Source organism: Nothoprocta perdicaria, unplaced genomic scaffold (assembly GCF_003342845.1).
Source record: "Nothoprocta perdicaria isolate Ctin4 unplaced genomic scaffold, notPer1 scaffold_259, whole genome shotgun sequence".
Classification (NCBI taxonomy): Eukaryota; Metazoa; Chordata; class Aves; order Tinamiformes; family Tinamidae; genus Nothoprocta; species Nothoprocta perdicaria.
The window spans coordinates 517629-540793 of record NW_020455487.1 but is presented as its reverse complement, the minus strand read 5'-3'; the positions used below and the strand labels follow the sequence as shown (position 1 = coordinate 540793).

Sequence of the window (23165 nt, the reverse complement as noted above, 5' to 3'; positions counted from 1 at the left end):
TCCGTTAAAATGCAGGACAAGCAGTAATGAACAGATACATTTTTCTCTGGTATTTTTCTTTGAAATTAAGTTTGCTATAAAGGAACTCGGTAAAGCACCTGGAGCATCTTCCTGGAAGTTCCATCATTTGTGTTGCACCTTGTTAGGTTTTGAATCTTAATAACATGAAAATTCTTTTTGTTTGTTTGATTGATTGTTTTTTTTCTACCTGATTCCCTTTATGGATGTCTGGGAAGGCAGTGATGCAAGAACAGGCTGAGACCAGTCGCTCCTCAAATTAATTAYAGATTTTCAGTATAAAATAGAAGAAGGCAGTGAGAGCAATACGAAAGGAAAAGAAATTCTTTTAGCTCTTTTCTGTGAAAAACAAAAAGCCTTAGTAGTGTGGTTTTAATTTTTAGCTATTTTATTAACAGAGAAATGAAAAAAAAAAGTAATGAGACAGGAGTTAAAGAAACTTTGGAGAGAGAGAGAAAAAAAAAGAATTTTTGAGCAGATATTGCCAATTCATTCTTGCACGGTATCTGCTACAGTTTATGTGTCTCCTCATACATCTCAAAGAACTTAATGGGGCATTAGGAATATTAAAGACATTGCTTGACTTGGTCATCAATGAAAATAGCTGGTAGAAGAATTTATAGTGAAGTGGAAAGATACTAGTGAGGAGTAATAAAATTATATTAAGAAATAAAAAATGACATGAGATATTAGGCAAAGGCTCCTAGAGAGTAAGTTTTATTAACAAAAAAGTATTTTTTTTTAGAAAAAGTAGAAGTAATTTATAAAAAAAAATCCATATTGATGCATTTTCAAAGCATCAATAGAACAACCTTTGGCTTCAACTAGTGGCCTATTTGGTATTTTCTGTCTCTAAGTTTGTTCTACTATAAGTCAGTCATTTTTCTAAATCAGCCTAATTAAATGTGGACTTTTTGACATGTTCAGCTGTCACCAACTGACATGTGTTCTAGGTGCTAGGAAAAGTCTGGTGATACTACTCTACAGAGGGAAAATATTAATGTTATTTTTTCTGTCTTTTTGACTCCTAATTTTGACGTATTTTTTTTCTGCAAATTTAAATTTTGCTTTAACTAGCCACAGAAAGCATGAACTCAAATGGAGTTATAGTTTAAAAATCTGAGTAAATAATAGGATCAGTAAGTAAAATAGCTTTATGCTGTAGAAGGTAGATGCTGAATATGGTACTAATGGGCACGTGCATCTTTTCTTTCAAAATTACTTGACATTATTGTCTTTGGGCTGAAATACTTGACCTTTTTATGTATCTAAGATCTTTCTAGTACTTTTATCTTACAACTAAAACCCAGTCTTTGTACTGAAACCCAACTTTAGTGATTGTTCCAACTATGTGTGCTCTCCTTTGCTGTGATACGTTGAGGAAGTTAGGCTGTTGGTTGGCTGGGCATAATATGTATTTTACTCAACATTAGTGTCTTATTTTTTGCTTATTTTCCYCAGTCTGCCTATATGCATCTCACCTCTCTTTTATATCTGAATTTGAACTTTCCAGGTCACAGTCTTTTATGTTCCAAGTTTGTGCAGTGTCTATGTCTAGCGCAATGGGATTCCTGTCTGTGACTATGACAGACAGGCACTGAATAACACAAATATTTTAATAATCGTAATGGGTATCTGGCACTGTGAGGATTCTAGTCGTCATTCTTTTTAAAGAGAATTTACTAAATTTGCCTATTTTTGACATTGTCTGGACAAAATATCATAACCTGTTAAAAACATTAACTGCTGTGCTTAGCAAACACAAAGGTTACTAACAATAAAGTTAATAATCATAGAATTATAGAATCCTTAAAGTTGGAAGGGACCTTTAGAGGTCATAAATGTTATATTTTTTTTTCTAGTGCCAATTTTGTGAGAAGGCTTTTATGAACTATTCATTTTTGCAAAGTCACATGCAGAGGCGTCACCCAGAAGAATCTCAAGTTGGTATGTGCTTTAATATTATCAAGAAAATTAATATAATAGAATAGAAATGTGTAAATATGTTGAGGTCTRGTGCACTTGTGCAAAAAAGATAGCAAAACTATTTAAACTAATTACCGGATTAACTTATTCCAAAATAATATTTAGCTTTGTACTCAGATTCCCAAGTGACAGGCAGCCTAATAAATCCTTGGTAAGCTGTTAAAGTGTTTCAGGATTTTAAATGGTTGCAAAATTTGCATGTTTTTAAACTGTTTTTTTACTATGATACTYCTAGTGAAACGGAAGATCTAACTTACTACAAATAAATGGCAAGTTTAATTCCAAATGAATTCATTACGGAAATTGGTTAGAATAAGTTAAATTATATGCTACTAGCATCATATGATTGAGATTCATTTATCCCTCATCCATCTTTTTTGAACCTGTTTTGAAATTACATGATACTTCAATGCTTGCCTGAATCTTTTCCTTCTAAATATTTCATGAACGATTTGAGAAGTCACTAATGCTGTTATTTTTCATTCTTGAAGAATAAAGTTAGCAGTTCAGTCCAACCTATTTAAAGCCTTCTGTGGAACGTCATGTGGGAGGGCAAATGGTACATGAGAGTCACACTTCATGAAGATGTTACTGAAACATTCTAGAAAAGCATTTGCAATAAGTACCACATTTTCAAAAGTTACAACAACCTTTTCTTTAAAATCTTTTTTTCAAACAGAACAGAAAAAGAGCGCAAAGACGGACAAATTGCAGGAAGAGATCAATAAACTGAAGGAGCAGCTAGAATTCACCAAGTCCCAGTTAGAGGCTGAACAACATGCTAATATGGTTAAGTTTTCCAAGGTAATAAGGAGGAAATAATGTGAACCTCTGGAAAGCATTAGTGCTTTGGACTGTGTGTTGCTTGTTTGGTAACTGGAAAGGAAYGAAAAGGTATGTACAGCTGGCCCACCTAGGATCAGTGTTGCTTGGACATTAGAGCATAGCCATCCCCGTAGCTTTAAACATCTCATTTCTCCTTGTTTTGATGATAGACATATTTTAAATGACTACTAAAGACAACACTTCTGTTTGCATTTGCCACTTCGTAAGATGAGCGTAAGCTATTGGTTCAGCAGCTCGAATTACCCTTTACTAAGAGAGGTGTGCAGCAATGCCAGGAAGGAAGATGGGGAAGAAACAGACAAAYTATATAGATTTTAGAGTTGAGATGGCCAGTGAACTAGAGCAGAAATAGTCTTAGCCRTTACTGAGAGAATAAAAAAATAATAAAACAGAGTAGTTTACAGCAGTGGTAATGGGTTTGTAATCACATGCAAGGTGTTAAACCTTGTAATGGTGCTTACTGACTAGGAGAGAGGACAGAGAAAGGATCTATGAGTTGCCTGTTTCAGTTCTTTTATAGTTTTTACAATTTCCAGATTATCTCACAATTTTCATTTTTATTTAAGCAAATACAGTGAGATCTTTTGCTGTCACAACAGATATGGAAAAAATTAGTAAGCAGGGAATGAATTTATTACTCACTTTGAGAAACAAATTTTGACATAAAACACAGCGTATTCTAATGGCTGAGTTAATGACCAATTTTGATACTACACTTTGCTCCTTCATAGTCTTGTATCATGCTCAAAAGCAGTGTTAAATTATTGTAACTATAACCCATTGGAACCTTCTTTTAATAGATTACCCGATATTCAGAGCTTCTAAATTACTTTTCTTGTATAGCTTGCATAGCTGTACAAGAATRTAGCTATGTAGCTTTTGTTGTATAGCTTGAGGATCCTCAAATATAGTACTGAGCATTAGGTGAGAAAAGAAACACTAAATTTTGAATTTAACAGAAACAAGCCAGTTGCCTTGACTAATTATTTTCTTTTTTATTTCCGGAGGGAAAAAAAAAAAAGCAATATTCTTTAGAACACAGAGTGTTTCCTTCCCTGAACACAGCCTCAGTCTGTCTTTCATTTCTTCAGTCATCCCCTTTCTCTTCTCTCAGGATATTTCAGATGTGTTCTATTTATTTTATAAATTGTAATTGATGTTATAAATGGYATTATATCTTTATTTTTTGACTTTTTCCAATCCCTTCCAACTGCAGTTCYGTAGACCACAACCATTCCATTTTCCACCTTGCTGGAAATCTCACTTGAACACCACTTTTCACACTCAAGAGGCCCTGCAAAGCCACCAAAAGAAAGAGGAGCTGCCAGCTCTGAAGCCAACAAGTAACCAAACAAGCAACCTAATTTCCCATAGGAGAACCAAGAGCAAAAGTGGCTGCAGAAGCAGCACAGCCACCTGTTTGCTAGCGACAGTYCTCTCCAGGCAGGCCGCAGTCACTGCCAGCCCTGGGCAGCTGATTGTCCCCTGATGTCATTCACAGTGTCGTGTTTTCCCTGGTGGTGCCTGAGCTTTCCCTGAYGCTGCGGAGCTTCCTCTTCTTCCCCTCTTTCTAGGAATGCAGTGGAGCAAGTACAGAAGATGCTTGGGTGTCCACGCAGTTTAGATGTAGGTGTTATCTGTGCTTGCTTCTGCTGTCACATACACCTGGGAGCTCTAAGCCTTGTGGTGCTGAGTGCTGGGCTTCTTGGCTCCTAGAACTGCCTTTGTGAAGTCTGTCAGGATCTATGAAAATACATCTTTAAGATGTATAGCTTGGTCTGTAAGTGTGTCTGGAACTCACACTTTAGTTAGACATTATAAAATATTCTGATGAAAGTAGCTTTGATGGAATTGCTTTATTCCATGAGGAGTTTCCTTTACTGAAAGAAAGTATAGCCCCAACTTTTAGCATGTGTCCATTGCCAGCTTTTTGTGTGCACTAAAGCGGGTCAGTGAAGGCAGGTAGAAATGAGACATGCCTGGCCTTGCTCCCCTTTTGCCTCTGCCTGCTTTCCCTGTTTTTCTAGTATATGGAAGATWAACATGGACTCAAAACTTCAACAAAAATAATGCTCGCTATAATATAAAAAGAAATAGTATTTAAAGGAAAAATATATTCTGTAACAGTAGACAGTAACGAGGAAAAGCTAGATTGGTGTGCACTACTGGAAAGCTGAAATGGGTTTAGGGAAATCTCTGTTTTGTATTAGCCTTTACCAATTGAACCAGAAGGGCATACGAGAAGGATATTCTAGTATCTATACCTAACAAGCTATTTTGGGGCCTCTTAAGGAGGCCATGAATCGCAAGCAGGAAATGGCTAAGGTAGGCTCAGGGCAGAGATAGTCATTCCAGTTGTAGCTTTACTATTTTTGTCCTTTTGGAATTGCATTCCATATCCAGGAGTTGCGAGCTTTTCCTCAAATATAACCSAAACATGAAAAAAGAAGCTTTTATTCGGCATCACTCGCATTGTTGAACTTTTTATCCATTCAGCTCCTTTTATATTCCTTTAGCTCTGTATTCTGTATAATGCAGAATTCTGTCATGAAGGTACAAAAATATATTCCATAAATTGGCTGAGAGACTGGGTTCTTAAGAATGAGATAGGCTCCAAGGCCTGGGAGACAGCAGGATTAACTCAACCTCTGTTTCCTAATAGATTTCCTGAGAGGGTTCTCCGATTCCTTCAGGAATCTGTTCAAGAACAGATATGTTCACCATATTCATACACAAATTGGTCAAGGAGTAAGCAGTGAGGCAGCAGAGTTTGCTGATGATACTAAGTCATTCAAACTTCTGAGGAGAACGGCCAGTTATTGAGACCCACAGAAGGACTTTACAAAAATGGGTCACTGAGTAATGGAGGGTGAAWGAAATTTAACAGCTGAAATAGGATAAGTGCATATGGAAGAAAAACAATCTGATCATCGTCTATGCCACGATGGGGTTCTGAGCTGAACCTCATTATCAAGGACAAGATCCTAATATTATGATAGATGGTTTTGTGGAAATATCAGTCTAGTGCTTAGTAGCGATCAGAAAAGGAAAGCCAATATTATAAATAATTAAGAAAAATCCATGGTTTAACTACAKCTTAACTGCTGTGTGCAAGTCTGGTCACTTCAGCTCTAAAAGGATATAATAGACTGAAAAAAAATCAGAGAAGAACTACAAGAATGATTGAAGTCAGGAACAGCCTTTATATTTAGTGTGACTGAGTAGGCTAAAAGTTGCCAGTCTGAGAAGGAGACGTCATCGTGGTCGTGGTGGGGAATACTGATGTTGACAAAGTTATAAGTTACACAGTGAATAAGTATCAATTCCTCAGAAAATTTTCAAAATTGTTAAATCCACAATAATTGGTATGTCAGGCAACTTTCAGTAGATCTGTGGAGCTCATTGCCTAAAGATATTTTTTGGTCGATAACAGTCAACACAACCTCGAGGAAAGACTGAAAAAGCACTTGAGGAGAACTCTGTTGAAGGTTACTAAGTTACAGAACCACATCTGACTTTAAGAAATCCTTTGAGCTGAAGATGGGTGGCAGATGGGAAACTACTTGGAATAATATTCCTTACCTACTGACAGCCTCTCAGGGAAGCGGGATACTGAACTAGGGGCCCTTTGATGTGACCAATTCAAGTCATGCTTGTGTTCTTATGGAATGAAAAATAATGAACTCCCCAAACTTGCTGAGTCTGACTTGCTCTGCTAGCAAAATGTCAGTTTGTATTGTTTGTTACTCCAGATTTTTTCAGAAACTAATCTTTTTTAAGCTTTTGATGTCACAGTGTTGCCCATTAAAAGTGGCTCTTTGCCACACATGGTTTGAGAATTGAAAAAGTACGAATAATGCTTTTAAAATAATTTCAGGAATGTGAACAGCAAAAATCAAAAGAAGAAGAAATTCTACAATCATTTCATAAATGGAAAGAGGAGGAAAAAGAGAAATTAGCAGATGAAATAGAAAAAGTGAAAGAAATGTTTATGAAAGAGCTTAAAGAGTTATCTTCAAGAAATTCAACATTAGAAGATGTAAGTGATTTATTTTTTCACAATTTAAGGCATGAATATCTTATAGTAGAAAGTAGAAAGCTTGATATGTTTGAAACATGATGTAGCTGTCTGAAAGACCTGGGGAAATTTTTATAAATATGATATAATTGCATTTTTTTGGTTGAAGGATTTAAGGTATCAGAAAGCCTATTAGTAGTTTCTTATTCCTGAATCCTCCTAATGTGAGGAGGTTACTAATAATGCTGATCTCTATGTGTAAGATGCAAGACTTTGTGGTTACCTTTAAGTAAATTTCATATTAAATAAGTTTAATTTTAAAAAATCTGTTTACGTATTCTGGCCTTAAATTGTTTTTCCATTCCTTTTAGCAACTGTTACTACTACAGAAGTCAAATATGCAACTTAAATCCAACTTAGGGACATTAAAAGACAGCCAGGAATTTATAGAAGAGAAACCCCAGAATCCTCAGGATTACCACAGTGTGGTTAAACTTCTTGAAAAACAGGTAACACAGTAATTTAAAGTATTACCTCTGAGAGACTGCGGTTTTTCCTTGATTTTTACATATATAAATAGGATTTCGAATTCATTAGTAACATTCTTACCCTTTTATCTAAAATAGCTCAATTTTTAAATTTACTATTATTTGTTACAGTCTAAAAACTGAAGGACTCAATTCTTTATTTATTGCTTCTTCATTTTTTGCTTTAGAAGTGATTGACCTTTATTCCTTAATATTCCCTTTTTCTTTTTAATTAGAAGTATCTAGCCATACCCAATACACTGTGGTTGCAGTTGCATGTCCCAAACCTGATCTGTGCGGCTGCTGCCACCCAGGAGCCCCTCGCTGACTCTTGGAGCTGTGCATTATATGGCTCGTGGTTCTTGTAACAGGCCGCTTTAAACAGCAAGTTCAGTCATTTATACTCAAAGTTGTGAAAAAATAGGCAAATTTTGCTTTATGCTCTTATAATTCCGATGTTTACATTGTTTTTTATCGTTGCAATATACAAAATACATTGCTGATGAGTGTTTGAAATAACATTACTTGGTTGAAAGCAAAACCCGACTCTTAGTCTCCTTATTGTTAGTAAACAAAAATGTATCAAAATACGGGTGCATTTCTCAATTTCAGTCAGTGCACACACAAATCAAGGCCTTTTATTGGCAGATGCAGTGTTTGCAGTCTGTTTGGGAGCAGCACTATGCTTGCATGTAAGAAACGTAGTGATAACTGTTCTAGGTCTGAAATGTGGGGTTACTCAGGCTTCATGTCGTCAATACCCTTTTCAGTACATGTGCTTTATTTATAAACATAAAACTGTTGAATAAATGCTAACGTATAATTAGYAAGAATTAGCACTGGTTTCCTTTATACAGGAAGGTAAATGGACATCTAGAATACAAGCCCTTCATCAGGAACACGAGGCAGAAAAGAATCTGGTAAGTTGCACAGCAAAGCACCATTCCCTGAACACTATTTTATRCAGTGTTTTCTGTTATGTGGGTAGGCCAAATATTTAAGATACAAGTTAACAATACGCAGCTTTCATCTCCTCTATACCTTTAGTTACTGTGGGCCTATGGCTTGTGTTTTGATCTTTTCTTCTCCTTTCTTTCACTTATCTGTTTCATTTTTTTTTCCACGTCTGTCTGACTCGAAATCTCTTGAGCTTTTTCATGAAAAGGCACCATAGCATTTTATTGTTCATCTGTTTATATATTTTACTATACAAACTTTTCTTCTTCTTTTTTTTTTATGTTTGCATTTCTTTTTAATGTCTTTCCTGCTTTGTTTCTGTTGCCTTCATTCCTTTCATTTTCCTTCATCTGCGTGACCGTGTAAGAACTGAGCAGGTCATAGTGGTCTGGCCAAAACTTCTCTGGCAAGAGAGCAGTGAGGAAGAACCATGAAACAGTCCCCCAAAAGATGTAGTTAATGATACACCCACATACAGTGCAAGAATAGAATAAGGGAGGAGTAAGGTAAGTATTGATTTTGAAATGGTACGCTTAAAATGTTGTTCCTCTTTTGTATTTATAGCTAATATATTAGGTTTATCAAGCAAATTCACTCTTGCTTCCTTGAGATGCCATCGTCTGACATTGTTCATAACTAAACCACTTTATATTGCCATATGCTTTTTCCTGAATCTTATTCTTAGGTAACTGCATCCGTGTGTCTGCATGTCCTTTCCTTGGTGCCAAGATTTAGGTAGTTCTCCTTGTGTAAATAAAAGATGATTCAGGCAGCTGTTTTGTCATATATGCAAGTCCCAGTGTAATCACATGGAGCATTGCATCCCTTGTGGAAAAAAAGCCTTAAGAGAAATATTTAAACATGACTCTTTGTCTGTTTAAACCCAGTAGTATTGAAATAATTGATTAATGCTGAGTTACTTTTCTGCTCTTTGTTCTCTAGCTCTTGTCACAGATTGAGAAGCTTAAATCATCTGTGAGAGAAGACCTGAATAAAAGCAACACTTTTTACAAGAGGAGGATAGAAGAGTTGGGGCAGAGGCTTCAGGAACAGAATGATCTAATTATTACTCAGAAGAAACAGGTCTGTTTTGTGAAGCATTCTAGGGCTCAGGGAGCATCTGATTCTATGGGACACATAGAAACATTTTCCTAACCTTGGGTCACGTGGGGATGTGTCTCCAGTTGCATGGGGAATATTCTCAATTGTAAGAATGCTACAGGAATATTTTGGTTACATTTCTGAAATGATAGAAATTTGAAAGGATCTGGAAAGAGACACAGGAGTTAAAGCATGGTTTAGAGTGAAAGATTGAACAAACAGAATGTTTTTAGCAAGTTTAACACAAGTTAAGAGATTACTATGTCTCCAGAATACTTTCGTCTTCAGAGAGGCAAAGATGAAAAATTTCTGCTGCTATACAGGATTTGATTTGTCATAAAATGATTATAGTGAGATCTAGCATTTGAAGTCTGAAACTACATGAATTTCTATACATTAGAAATAAAGTATATTTTTAATAACTGTGAGACTAATTAATGAAATGATTTCTTTGAAGATGTTTTGATTTTTCTTAAAAAATATACTTTTATTCAAACAATGATTTTTTTTTGTGGTGGTAACTGGGTGAAGATCTATTTCATTTGTTAGTCTGGAGTTTAGACTGTGCCACCGTTAAGCTGTCCTAACAGTTTGTTCCTGTATTAGATTATATGTCCTTTACAGAACACACAGAACATTTACATATTTTTATGATATTTTTAAGTCTTTTATGATAAGCATGTATGTAATATTTATAGATTTGGAAAGACCACAGTTTTTCAGGTGTCTCCATGTGAACAAATTTGATTGCTGTTCAGTGAAGGTGCRATAGAGGAGGACTTAGTCCTAAGCAAATTACTTGAAGTGACCCTTTCAGAAAAAAAAAAGCACTATTACCTCAGATGTAAAATAAATTCAAGGGAATCCGCGTTTGCTTTTTATGAAGTGCAATTATTTCACAGGGAAGATCTATATTCTTAGTATTCTAAAACTGGAAGAGCTTGAGAAATAGCTACCACTTCTGTAGGATCCATACTCGACAGGCCAGGGACTGAGGCTCTGCTGCATGTGTCTGAAGTGCTGAACAAGGAGGCCAGGGTCTAGGATCTTGCAGCAGCAGTAGGTGGTAGAGAGGCTGTAGAGAGACAGGAGAACTGCACATACAGCTGAAGTCCACTGTGTGCTTTAATGTTTTCCCAAAGTGGAGCTAATTTGCAAAACTGGACATGAACTGCTGAGGCAGAAGGTATTGGAGCTGTAAGTGTGAAAACAGCCTGTAAGGCTACTCTCATTTCACCTTAAAGTTTGTGTTATCCATGGTGTACACAGCATGAAGTCACCCAAGGCAGCAAGCAGAGTAAGTCCTAAGCATTCATTAAGCAGCAATGTGATGAATAAAGGGAGAGAATAATAGTGTATCCCCAAACCATTAGCATGAGTTTCTGCCATGCAGCACTACTGAAAGGAGGTGTTTTACATGAGCTCTGCATTTCTAGGTATTGATAGTTTCTAACTATTCATGTTCTTGTCTCTTTTTCATTTAGATAAAAGAACTGTCTGCCAGGTCAGTTGCAAGTATCAAACCGTATGATGGTAAGTAAGGAAAAGCAGATTTGGTTTCTGATCTGAAGAGTTCAGTGTTTTAGTTTATTAAAGAATAGAGACATACACTTCATTAGTTAAATATTGAAATCAAACCAATACTTGAAATTTATATCTGTTTCTCAGAAAACCCAACTGTAATTCTGTGTTTCTATGCCTTTGTACTGTTTCCCAAAACTCATGTTTTGTAGCTGGATGGTCTTTTGATGTACAAAGTTGGCATACTGAGTGGTGAAGAGATACAAAATATGATACCTGTATTTTGTGTGATATAAGCAGCTTTTGGTTCTGCTTTGTAACATATAAATTGATGACTCTCTCCTCTTGCTATAGTATTCATAAAAGGGCAAATACTGAAAGCAAATACAGACAAAATTGATTAATATATCAGTTAAGATATAGATTTTTGAGCAATTTAAGTATAGCAATGATGATCTATCTCTGCCATGACTTTCACCCTTTCAAAATTTCCCCCAGTCCATTCATTTCCGACATTTTACTGAGTCCATTACAAAGAGCTAAACCTCATAATACTTATGTTTCAGGATGCAGCCTTGGACAGTAGGTTTGATGTTGCASTTGCTGTGCCTGGTGATAATTCAGTCCAAGATTGCACTCTGTACATTATATAKATAGGACATGTACAGACTGACTGGAAATGAGGGTGCAGCAGATCCCTTTGGGGGGCACTAGCCTTGATCAGGCTAGACACAGGCTAAACTGCATTAGGGGGTTTTGCATGAGGGCTTCTTCTGTGGGACACAGAGCACCTGCATAGCCAAAGAGATGAGCTCACTAGTGCGGGTTTGCATTCCAGTTTAGTTACTGAGTTCTCTTCCAGCTTCTGCAAACATTAGAAATATCATACATATCTAGAGATGGCACAGCTGTAGCGTGAAACACTGTTCTTTACTTTGCAAACTATTGCTTCTTTTTGTCCCTGTTGAAATAACAACATGACATACTTCATGAATATGATTAAATGTTGCTATAGTTATGAATCTGCATATATCAGTGACTTCTTTAGAACATTCGCTGTAATACATTTAAAATCTTCCCTATTTTCTTCTTTTTTTAGCGAACAGTAATGTACAGCCTCTTGTGGAATGTAAATCGAGTCTACCCGTGATGCACGGTAAGTTTTGTGGTAGGTGCAGATTCAGTACCTGCMGGACTGCCAGCCTGTCTTCTGAAATGTGCTACTTGCTGAATCAAAGCTGTAAGAATGGTTTCACTGAAAGAACAAAATGCTAATGGTTCTGCTGCATATCTGCACTGAGAATTCCTAGGAAATAATTTTAAAAAGAACACTGTGGAAAAGTGTGACACTGTTTGGATATGGAAAAAAAAATAGAAAATATTTTCTGAGTATTTCTTAGGAGATGGAAAATATTAGGGCACTTTATATGCAGAGAAACTAAATGGGGAAATAAAACAATTTCTTTTAGAAAAAAGGCTTATTTTGTGGTATATACTGGAGTATGCACAGAGAAAAGTGTGAAGATATTTCTCTATAGTGAGACTTGAAACTATATTTTCCACATGATGTCTAATATCAAGGAGGAAAAATACAGCAGAAGTAAAATAGTMATCCTATATAGACAGTTCTTCTAAAGTAGAATGATGCACACTTACAGATCACTATTTAGTCTTACTACTATATTATATATACTATATAGTACATATACTATATACTATAGTATATATATATACACGCTATATATACTATAATATATACTATACACTATATAATGTAGTATACATATATATTTATATACCCACTATATATTTATACTAACATATGTGTTTGTATATATATACACACTACTATATAATATACTACTATATTATATGTATATATTAAAAAATATACTACTATATTATATAGTAGTAAAGAGAAAAGAGGAACCTGCCTTGACATTTTTCTGTGTTTTGCAAAAGTAGCTTTTATTTTTTGACAGTATGCAAAATACTAGAGAGCTTTGTTTGAAGACCAATATTCTGTGTACAATTAATTCTTTAATTTTAAATCAGGAAAAAATATAAAGTTGAACTTTGAACAAATAAAATCCTTAAATATTACAGGTAATATTTTATTCAATATTCAGTTTATTAAATTGTGATTTATAATTATTTCTCTTAGTTTAAAACTTGACAAGGAAAGAGGGATATAATTTGCCTAAGACAAATGAACAGAATTTTTCWTTTCCAACAAATTCAGATTTTTTTAAATTCACATGTTAGGGGAAGAAGGATCCTTAGATAATTTCATCAGGGCCTTAGATAATTTGATCAGGAATCAAAAACTTATCAAAGTGAATTGTTGATTTCAATATATTTGGTATGATAGTGTTAAACTAAAGAAAAATATTTTTATTTGTTATGTTGTAAAATTATTTGAACACTACAGCGTTTTCTTAGTAGTCTATGTGACAGAGTTATTCATTGATAGAAGTATTTTAAGGGAAACAGAACATAGATGGAAGTTTTCTGTTTAATGAAAGGTAATAATGTATTACTAATGCTATTGATAATAGCACATAAAATAGTCCTCTTATTTTGCATCCACACAGCTTTCGTTGCACCAAGAAAGCAATGGTTCTTGTTAAGATACCTCACAGCAAGTAGCTTAGCTATGGCCATGAATTTAAAAATCTAGTTTTATGAATARATTTGCTCCTGAGGGACCTACATGCTTAATTTATCAAGAACTACGTTCTATATTTGTCAAGAACTACATTTTCAGTCCATGTCCTTTCATTTGTATTGAGTGGGAAAACAGCTTTGTGAACATTAGTATTTTTGTTCTATGACACTTTAAGTTARCACATTGTTTTTTGTTTCTCGCTACTGTGGCAACTTGAGAAACTTCTTAGATAACATTCACAATCTGAGATAAGATTCACTGTCAATTTATTATGAAACYAGGAAAGGCAACTTCTTCCGATTCCTTCGCTGATGATTATTTTATTTATCTCTGCAGGTCTCTCTGTCCCCTTTCTTCCCTTTCTGATGGATTTTTTTTTTAATTATCCTACCTAATTTCTGGATATAAAGGTTAGCAGAAATGCTAGTGTATTTCCCCAGATCTTAGGGTTCCTCAAAGCCTGAGTTACATGCTGAAGTAAGATATCATCGTTGCATCTGATGCCATTACCAAAATGAAAGTGCCTGCTGGTGACTTCCAAATAGAAATTTATTTAGTGTGGTACATCTCTGACATCAGAATGTCTGTAGTTTCATCAGAATATCTGTAGTTTTCCTACAAAATGTTAYGTTTTTTTTAGGATAACTAGTAAGGTCTCTGGAATGCCATCCTAGCATGACTGTTCTCTGAGTTTCTAAACTAGCTGTTAGGTCTTATTTTCAAAGATGACTTCAGTCTTATGAAAAGGCTACAGGTGAATTATGCTTTTTTTTTTTTTTTTTTTTAATGGTCTTAGGCTCTTGTATCATCCCATCCTTGAAACATTGACACTACTCAATGTTTAATCTTTCTTAGATGGAATTGAAGATAGTAGATAACAGGCAAAAATATTAGTGCAATTGTGCATTGAAATGTAAAACTTGGTCTTAAAACCTGCCCTGAACTAAAACTGAGCCATCATTAGGGACTTAACTGAAGCATTTGAGGAGAATCCAGTCATAACCGTCTTCCAGGACAGGTAATGGAGGAAAGGGGCTCTTCAGATTTTGGTTCAGCTGAACTAAGATCTGTATTACTCCTTTTAGTTACCGGTGTCTTTTCATTGACTGTAGAAGGAATCTGAGATGACTAGGCTCATAACTTAGATGCCCCGAGTGAGTGTCTAAAATTGGTCATATTTAAGGATATTGGTTTAAAGTTTGTGTTATTATAGATATATATTCAGGCTACTTATGTGCAGCATGTGACTTTCTGTTGATTAATTAGAAGGAAGGTTTAGGGAGCCCATTGATTCAGAATTGACTGTTAAAACAGTGGGTACCACAGATGAAGTCTGGCAGCCCTTTGGGTGTGAAACCAAGACTATGAAAGGAGTAGGTTGTATTCATAGGTGTAACTATGCCTTACATTTCTTACATCCTCCTCATGTCAGAGTGCCACTAGATAAGAAGAGGCRAGTAATACATGATATGCTTGAAATACACATGGCCTAGATTTAGTAAATATATTTTCCAGTTTCACCTGCAAGCAATTTGTCTTCAGAAACTATTGTAAACAAGTATTTGGAGATGTAGCAATGTATCCTGAGACRTCATTATTTTAGCATTATAATTATCCACTGAGGAAATTAAGGCAACCTGTACTTTTGATGATAGGCATTAGTTAGCAGAAAAGATATTCTGAAGATTGTGGAGGAATAGCTCCGTCACTGTGAAGGCTGGGCTTATCTAGGGCTGGTATCGAAGTGGCTGGGTTCAGGGCAGCACCAGCCAGTGGGATATGTTTGAGTTCAGAGGGATCAATTAGGCAAGGCAGCAGCAGCGGGGCCTGCCTGAATAAGCTTGAAGTTGCCATTTCTCGTGATTTTATAACCAAGGAAGGGCTGGAGGTTACAGTCAGGGGACGAAGTAACGGGTTTCCCCTGAGCTCCAGGACAGGCGCCAGCCCTGGTTCTGCTGGACCTCTGGTGRTGCAGAGGAGGGGACTGTGCAGCCCGTCCTGTCGCCTTCCTTGCCTCTCACTGCCTTGAGAAGTGTCTTGGAGCAAGCGATTCAGATGTAGGTGTGAATCCAGAGGGAAGGTAGTTGCCTGCCTAGATTTGACATTCAGGCTGGGACTAAAGCAGTGAAATAGATTCTGGGCCGCAAGGCCTGGTGTTGAAGGTGTTGCTATAGAGCAGAGCCCACAAGGACCAGCCAGACCAGGTGTAGAGCAGGTAACGGACAGAAAGCAAATGTTGATAGATTTAAATGATTCCTAGGAAGTAGATAGTTAATATTAGAATGTTTTCCACATGTACTGCTGATTTCAAGGATGGCTGAGTGCTCTAAGTCGAGAGCTAAGAGGTCTGATGAGGTAGCTGGAAGGAGCTCTTCCCTGACAAACGTAGAGGAGATTACTTAACAGTGGGGATGTGAACCAAGCTGTTTTCACTCAAACTGACAATTAATAAATTTCTCTTAATATATATGCACAGTAGGAATAAAGAAAAGACCTGCTTGGATTGRAGTAACTGCCATTTCTAGATATTCCACTCCCCCATGTCTCAAGATTTGATGACATCCGTCATCAGGCAGTGAACAATGGTATTATTCACAGCAGTGAATAATATTCTTATATAGCAATCTTTTATTGATTTTAAATTCCTTTGCTTCTGGTATATTGAGGAAGAGAAACACCRTTCTGACATCAGCAGACTATTTTCGGGTCTGAATTCTGAGGACTGGGCTTTCCCTGTTACCATTAAGTTATCCAACAAGGCCTCGTGCTGAGATGAGTCAGCTGCTTTAAGCAGATTGCATTTGAGCAAAGTAAAGGTCAAATGTTTATAGTTTAAATCCAATTACATGGCAACTGGCTAACATGGTAGCAGTTCCAGCCAACAAACTCGGAGGCTATACTTGTGTAAGTAAATGAAAATTCAGGTAAATGGAATCTCCCCAGGAACATCCCTCACTTGCACTGGAAGCTCCAGTCTTCAAGCAGGCTGGCTCCACTCTTCTAGGAGCRTTCCCAAGCTGTGCCTGCCTGCTCCTTGGGCAGATGTTGGTTGTCCCAGAGCAGTAACGTGTCCAGAGCAGCTTCGCGAGTTCAGCTGTGTGGAGGATCTCATCCCAACGCCCGGGAGTGYCCTGGCCACTGATTAATTTATAGTCTTATAGACTAAAAGATTAGAAGCCCATATGTCAGTCAGTCTCTCAGTGTTTTGTTTTTAGGATCTCATAAGATATACTGATTCTTACCTTTTGTTAGCATCTTTTGGTGATACAATAGCTTTTATTTCCCAAAAACTTTTATTTAGTGCAAAGGATATAGCAGAAAATCTTAAATCTTGTAAGCTGCCTGAGAAAGCAAGGTTATATCCAGCAGAGGCTGGATATAACTGCAAGAATGGAAGGCATGGAGAGAACAGTGACTTTAGGGAAACATTTACAACAGACGTTTTAGCCCCTTCTCAGGGGAACATTAGAGGTGTGACAAGAACAGTTACTTAACCCTGAGTGCTCATTTCACTCTGACCCACCACAGTGCCATATCGTACCATATATTGGTACCATATCATACCATATATTGGTACCATATCGTACAAAAACCACTGAAGAGCAGGGGAGTTTACTGGAATACCCCCTTCTTCCACCAACAGAGTGTAACAGCCATTTGTAGGGTTGTAGGGCCAAAGGATTTTTGTGAAGGCTGGGTGTGCAAGTGTGCAAGTCTACCTGATACAAGAGAAATTTTCTGTGCTGTAAATTTTAAGTACTGGGCAATAAATTGTTTTGTTTTTTTTTTTTTATTATACTGCCAGTAGTTGAGTGCTGAAAATATAGCTTGCACTTTCTTCTGCTTTTGTCATAAAGCAGAAGAAATTCAGGTTCTAGTTTTCACTGAAATAAATTCACTAATGCAAAATGAGTATGAACATTTAAAAACTTTGTTTTTACATCTACATCTACATGAAAGTGTTTTCATTCATTCCTCTTACATCTCTCTTTTTTTTCAAGTCTGTGAAATGGTAAAGAACTTGTACTCTGGCTTCATTTGTATAAAAGCAATTGTGCCTGATGGCCTGGAGAATAAAAGTTCCAGTGTGCTTAGAAAGCTGTTTGCAGCAGGGAACGTTTCAAGATCTTCTTAAGCATGTGGCACTACTGAAGCTTGCTATAGTCAAATCACTGAAGATCCTTTAAAATGTCCTTATCAGGAAGAAAAAAACTACTCTTAAGTTCCCTAATATGTTCATATGGTTTCTCTCTCTCTAGCTCATATGGACTTTCCACTTAATTTTCTAGTTTGATGATTTAACTCACATTATTTTTCTTACATTTCTGTAGAATTCTCTATCCATCCATTCCATTTGTCTTTGTCAATTTGTAAGATCAGTATAGACATAAACAGTATTTTAAAAACACATTTTAAAGTTCAGATGCTTTCTGGAGAAATGAATGGCAGTATTCATTTACTTAATCTGAGGTGACCTTATCGTTCTAGGTATATAAAATACCCTGCTTGGCCTCTGGGTGCCCTTCGGGAAGGACACAAGTTTTCTATAGGTTCTGTATCTTATCAGCCAGCCTTGTGCAGATGATTATGACACTCTGACATATCTCAGAATATACAAGACACCTGTGTTTCGGTGTCTGAATCATTCCCAAAGTGATATTAGGGTCTGCCCTATGAGAATTTTCCACCAAGGTGGTACTTATGGCTTTGAAGTCATGTGCATTGCCTTCGTGATTGCCAAGCAGGTTGTCAGCAACCAGGAAAATTGACATCAGTGTGTTATTTTGCTCAACTTTCCCGCTCTGGACCTTGACCTTCTTCTGTCCTGTTTGTCTGGTGTTCCTGTTCTTCCTCGTTATTAGAGCAGGCACCCTTGGTACATATGCTGGAACCCATAGAGGAGCTTTCAGAAGAGGAAAAAGGTAATGGTTGATTCAGATCCAAAGGTAGTGGCATGTTTTTTTCTCGAAAATAGAAGTGTAAATGTTATTTGATGCCTACCTTATTTTTTTCTGTGTTTGAGTTTGCTTATCTGATTTGGGTGGGTACAGATCTTGTGTGTGTTAATTTCCGGTTTGTTATTGGTGCTTGTAAATGTTATAATTTCCTGATCTAAGCTGAATGTTTTTATGGAAATTGAGAGGAAAAAAATACAAGAAATAGTCATATTATGAATGCTTAAAGGCACTTCAGATAAGCAGAAGAGAAATAACTGCTGGAGAGTAGCCCCTCAGTAGGAAATGCTGTGGTGCAATCCGGTGGGCTTGGTGCTCTTGCCATGTGCGCTCACTTCTTCCTCAAACTCTGTGGAAGAGGATCGAGAGCTAAGGTAGGGGAGGGAAGCCTGTGGTAACGCAGAGCTTGGTGCTGTCCCGCGGTCTGCTTCAGTAGATGCATCAAAGGTCTCTTTGCGAGTAATGGAGGTTCTGTCGCGCAGAGTTTGCGGCCGGCCTCTGCCTCGCCTGAGGAAACCAGACCAGGCCGCGCTCGCAGGGACAGCACGGAAGGTGTGGGCTCATCCTGAACGACAATCTCTTCTTTGAGGCAACTCAGAGCTCTTATTTTACACCAACTACCTGAGTAACACAACGAGCTGTTCGGAGGTCTACGTCGAAATAAAAATCCTTCTCTAACCTTATGGCTGGTGACTAGATATCGCCGGAATGGTGATGCTGCTGTTTTGAAAACAGAAGTGTCTTTCGAATAGGCCTGTGCTTACAGAGAGATTTTCCCAGGGAAAATCCAGTGAGTGCACCATCTGAAATAAGGACTGCTCGCATTTTTGGCGTTCTTTCTGCCATTTCTCTTGCTTGCTATCTCCTCTCTTGATGGATTGTCTTTGATTCTTACGCAGGGCCTAGGGCCATGCCCTGCAGTACAATAGAAAGAAAGAATGCAGTCTGAAAAGATAGACCGAGATGTTTTTGTTTTCAGTGACAGCCATTTGTAAGGGAGAGTGTGAAAATTCTTGATTTGGGAGAATATTTCGTAAGCTTTTGTAGGAGCTGAGGCAGGAGACCAGACTCAAGGTCACCAAAGGTGTCAAATCCAGTTCTGTTCTGGATTTAAACAAGAAATGAACCACAAAACAGCTCCTTACAAAGCAGGTCTTTCCTGCAAAGAGGATTTGGCTTAAGTTAATTAGTAGCAATTAATATTATCATTAATTAGGGTAATGCTGAGTAGTGTTGTTACCCATGTACCTATGTAATAATTATGAATTAAGCAGTGATTTTAGATGGATCTATTTTATTGGAAGGATTAACATCCAAAAGGGACAGGATTTTCCGAAAGCTCTTCGGAGCCTTCCATGAAAAACAAGAATTCTCAAGCTCTTGGGGAAGATTCTGTGCTGCCTAATGCACCTCTCTGTGATTGGGAATAGCTTCACAGAGTACAGCCCTGCCACTCCACACGTCCTGGCAGTCTGGCCCTTCTAGCACTCAGCTTTCTAGCCAAGCCGCTCTTGGTGCAGGGTCTGAGTTGTCCACACAGGTCTCAAAATCAGGTAAGACTTCAGACAGGTGCTGCCCTCATGAGCTGCAGATCTCCTGCTGCCACAGTTGGACTCTATTTTTTCAGTTTTAATTTCCTGCAGTTCTTTTCAGGATCCATCAAGAGACACCTCCTCAGAACGATCTAATGTCTTTTATGTATTTCCTCTTTCTTTTTGATCAATAAAAATAAAATTAAATTGAGCTACTTTTTAAGTAATCACTATAAATAGGGGAAAATGCACATTAGCTTTGAAAGAAAATGTTTGAAAGTCACAATATAGAATTGTTCCTTCAGTCATCTCTTTGTCTGTGGGATGGCAGACGACCCTGCTGCCCCACAGGCCATGTTGGAAAGAGATAAGTCCCTGAATTTTGTGTAAAAGGTAGGAGCGTGGTTTATAGTATAAGTTCTGGGATGTTGTGTGCCCATTTACCTATGGTTTGCAATCTTTGCTGACCCCATCAGAACTGCAGAAGCGTTCACTATGGGACCAGAGGTTCTTGGTTCACTTGCTATAAGACATATCCAGTAATATTTCTTTTTTACCAGAGACATTTTCCAGGCAGGTTCCATGTGTCAGTATTTTTCTTCCTTACTCATCTGTATGGYCAATACGCAATACTGAGGCATGACTTAAAGTCAGTTTTTAATTTAGAGGTAGGATMTGTCTAAATGATAATTTCCTATGTAAGAGTATCATTACTGACACTTAAAAAAATGGAAGAGAGAGAAACTCCGTCCTCTGTTTTTAATTATGTATGGTTTCATAGGCCTGCACAGAAGAAAACATGGCCCTGAACTTTGTATTTGGAAGAGTTTTAAAGATAAGTAGTATCAGTCAGGTATATTTGGTGAAATGCCTCAGAGTACAGATTTGTCCTGTAAACATTTTTAAAAGTGAAGGAACTGTATAACTTTTTGAAGACTTAGTGTCAATAAGCGTTTTACCAGAGAATGTTGCGTTGAGGCAATTTCGACAAGTCTGTTGTATTAACTAGAATTTAGCTTTGATTTGAAATAAAACTTAGGAAATTTAGTTATCAAAGGTAGTCTTTCTTTATCAGAAGTTCCAAGTACAGTTCTAAAAGTGCAGATCTGAAAGATGTTTATTGTTAAATACGTAGGCCTATATCTTTACAATGATTCTATAACAAGGAAAAGGAGTGACTTATTACKGTGAGTACTAAGTGTTGAGTTAGAGATTCTAAGTAAGCTGAGTTTTTTAAGCTAGCCCTAGATTTTAAGGAGAATACAACTCCTGTGTAGATGTAATGTACACATATACATCCATGGTGTTTCTAGGAAATGCATGCTTCAGTGCCGTCTAATGTCCTGTAGATTTTTGAGATGTCTTTGAAAGGTACTTTCCCCTCTTATTTCAGAAATTGAGAAAGGTGATCATAAGACAGGTAGAAGTAACCAACATTTAATAAATGCTTTGAAGACCGATCCGTCTTTAACTAAAGAACTGCGAGTTGTTTTAGAGCAAGCCCTGGAGGAGAAGCTGGAATCCTTGGGAATTAAAGCAGTAAGTTTATTTTGCATTATTCAAAAGAGGAGAATCTTTGCCTCACTTTACTACTCTCTCCTACTTCTGCATTGTCCCACTCAAGTGTGAAACTCCAGAGCTAAATTTCCAGCTCCTACAAATCAGTGTAATTTGTTAACCTGAGAGATTTTCCAGCAGTCACAGCAGTGGTGGGTATGATCTCACCAATGAGCCGTGGCATTAACTTTAGCMCTGTATGTCACAAGCTTTCCAATATTTGAATATTTATGGTTACTATAAGAGTGTATATGGTTGTGGAATGCAAATCCCTGCTATGTTAGCCCCTTTGCTTACAATTTTCTTTCTTTAGGGTGTTCGTGGTATCCCAAATGAGCGCTTAAATAGAATTTTACATGCCATTGAGTCTGCTAGAGAACACAAACAGAAGCAAGAGCCTGACATCCAGCGAATTCGGGAGCATCTTGAACGCCAAGTCAGCTTTAGGATTGAAGAGAAATCATCGTCTTGCAATAGATTTGTTTCCTGCCCTCATCTTCCTTCAGAAGGTTAAAAAAATCAATTATTTTTTAGGTTATTTGAATCTCTTTGTATGTCTGTGACCTAAGTATGAGACTTAAAGGATTTGTATAGACTGAGAAGCTGCTTTCATAATTTTTCACATAATATTCTGTGTTGTTCTAGCCGACTAAACTATTTTCTTTAAAGATTTCTTGATGTGTTGTTTAATGGTAGATAACTTCTCTTGTAGACAAACAAAAGTTCAATCAACTGAGAATGTCCTCGTCTGCAATACCACAAAAAACAGTAAAACGGCCTTCAACAGCCGTCCGCCCAGCTGGACCAAGAGCAGCTGTCACTGAGAACACATCTACACCAAAGTAAGAGAGGCTGTTTCTTCTAATATTCCTACCACATGCAACAGTATTATGGGTTTGGTTTTCTTGTCTTTCAAAGTCTTATAGTGGATAAAGCAACTAATTTGAAAATTTCATGCTAATATTGTAAGACTTGAGCAAAGAATTCACCTTGCTTCTTTATAAAATTTCTATGTATGTAGTTGACTGCCAGTCTCAAAATAATTTGTCTTGTTGTTTTAGGTCCAGGAAGCTTTTTGGAGATGGAGTTTCCAGAAGGACATCCAGTATCACGTATGTTTTGTTCTCTCGTGCTTTAAAAGAAAGCAGTTTTGGTAACTGGGTTTTGATGTGCTTGCAACACACACACACACACACACACACACACACACACACACAAGGATTGATAATTGTCTTACTATGATCAGAATTAATACAATATTCTGGATTCCTGTCATGTCAGACATACTGTACTGTAATTTGTAGCACTATTTTTTTTTCTGAATCCCATTCAAAATGCCATTTGAAACTTGTCAAGACAGAAATAGTTTGGATCTGGTTGTTATATCTAATGACGAACTCAGTGGTTTYGTTAACTTCGGAAACCACATTGAGAAAGTCCTAAATTATTTAATCTAATAAAATAACAGAGGTTTTGTAG

At 37.0% G+C, this 23165-nt stretch overlaps 1 protein-coding gene across 1 annotated transcript in view; it reads left to right on the top strand.

Annotated features, from left to right (window-relative positions):
* Positions 1-23165, top strand: part of DZIP1 (DAZ interacting zinc finger protein 1) — a 32174-nt gene that overhangs the window by 2648 nt on the left and 6361 nt on the right. The window contains exons 2-14 of the mRNA XM_026040466.1: positions 1881-1965; positions 2684-2808; positions 6728-6889; positions 7240-7377; positions 8253-8315; positions 9295-9435; positions 10938-10986; positions 12074-12130; positions 18505-18564; positions 21523-21668; positions 22000-22195; positions 22399-22528; positions 22748-22798. Coding sequence (XP_025896251.1) covers positions 1881-1965; positions 2684-2808; positions 6728-6889; positions 7240-7377; positions 8253-8315; positions 9295-9435; positions 10938-10986; positions 12074-12130; positions 18505-18564; positions 21523-21668; positions 22000-22195; positions 22399-22528; positions 22748-22798 — 1403 coding nt within the window. The remainder of the gene's footprint in view (positions 1-1880; positions 1966-2683; positions 2809-6727; positions 6890-7239; positions 7378-8252; positions 8316-9294; positions 9436-10937; positions 10987-12073; positions 12131-18504; positions 18565-21522; positions 21669-21999; positions 22196-22398; positions 22529-22747; positions 22799-23165) is intronic.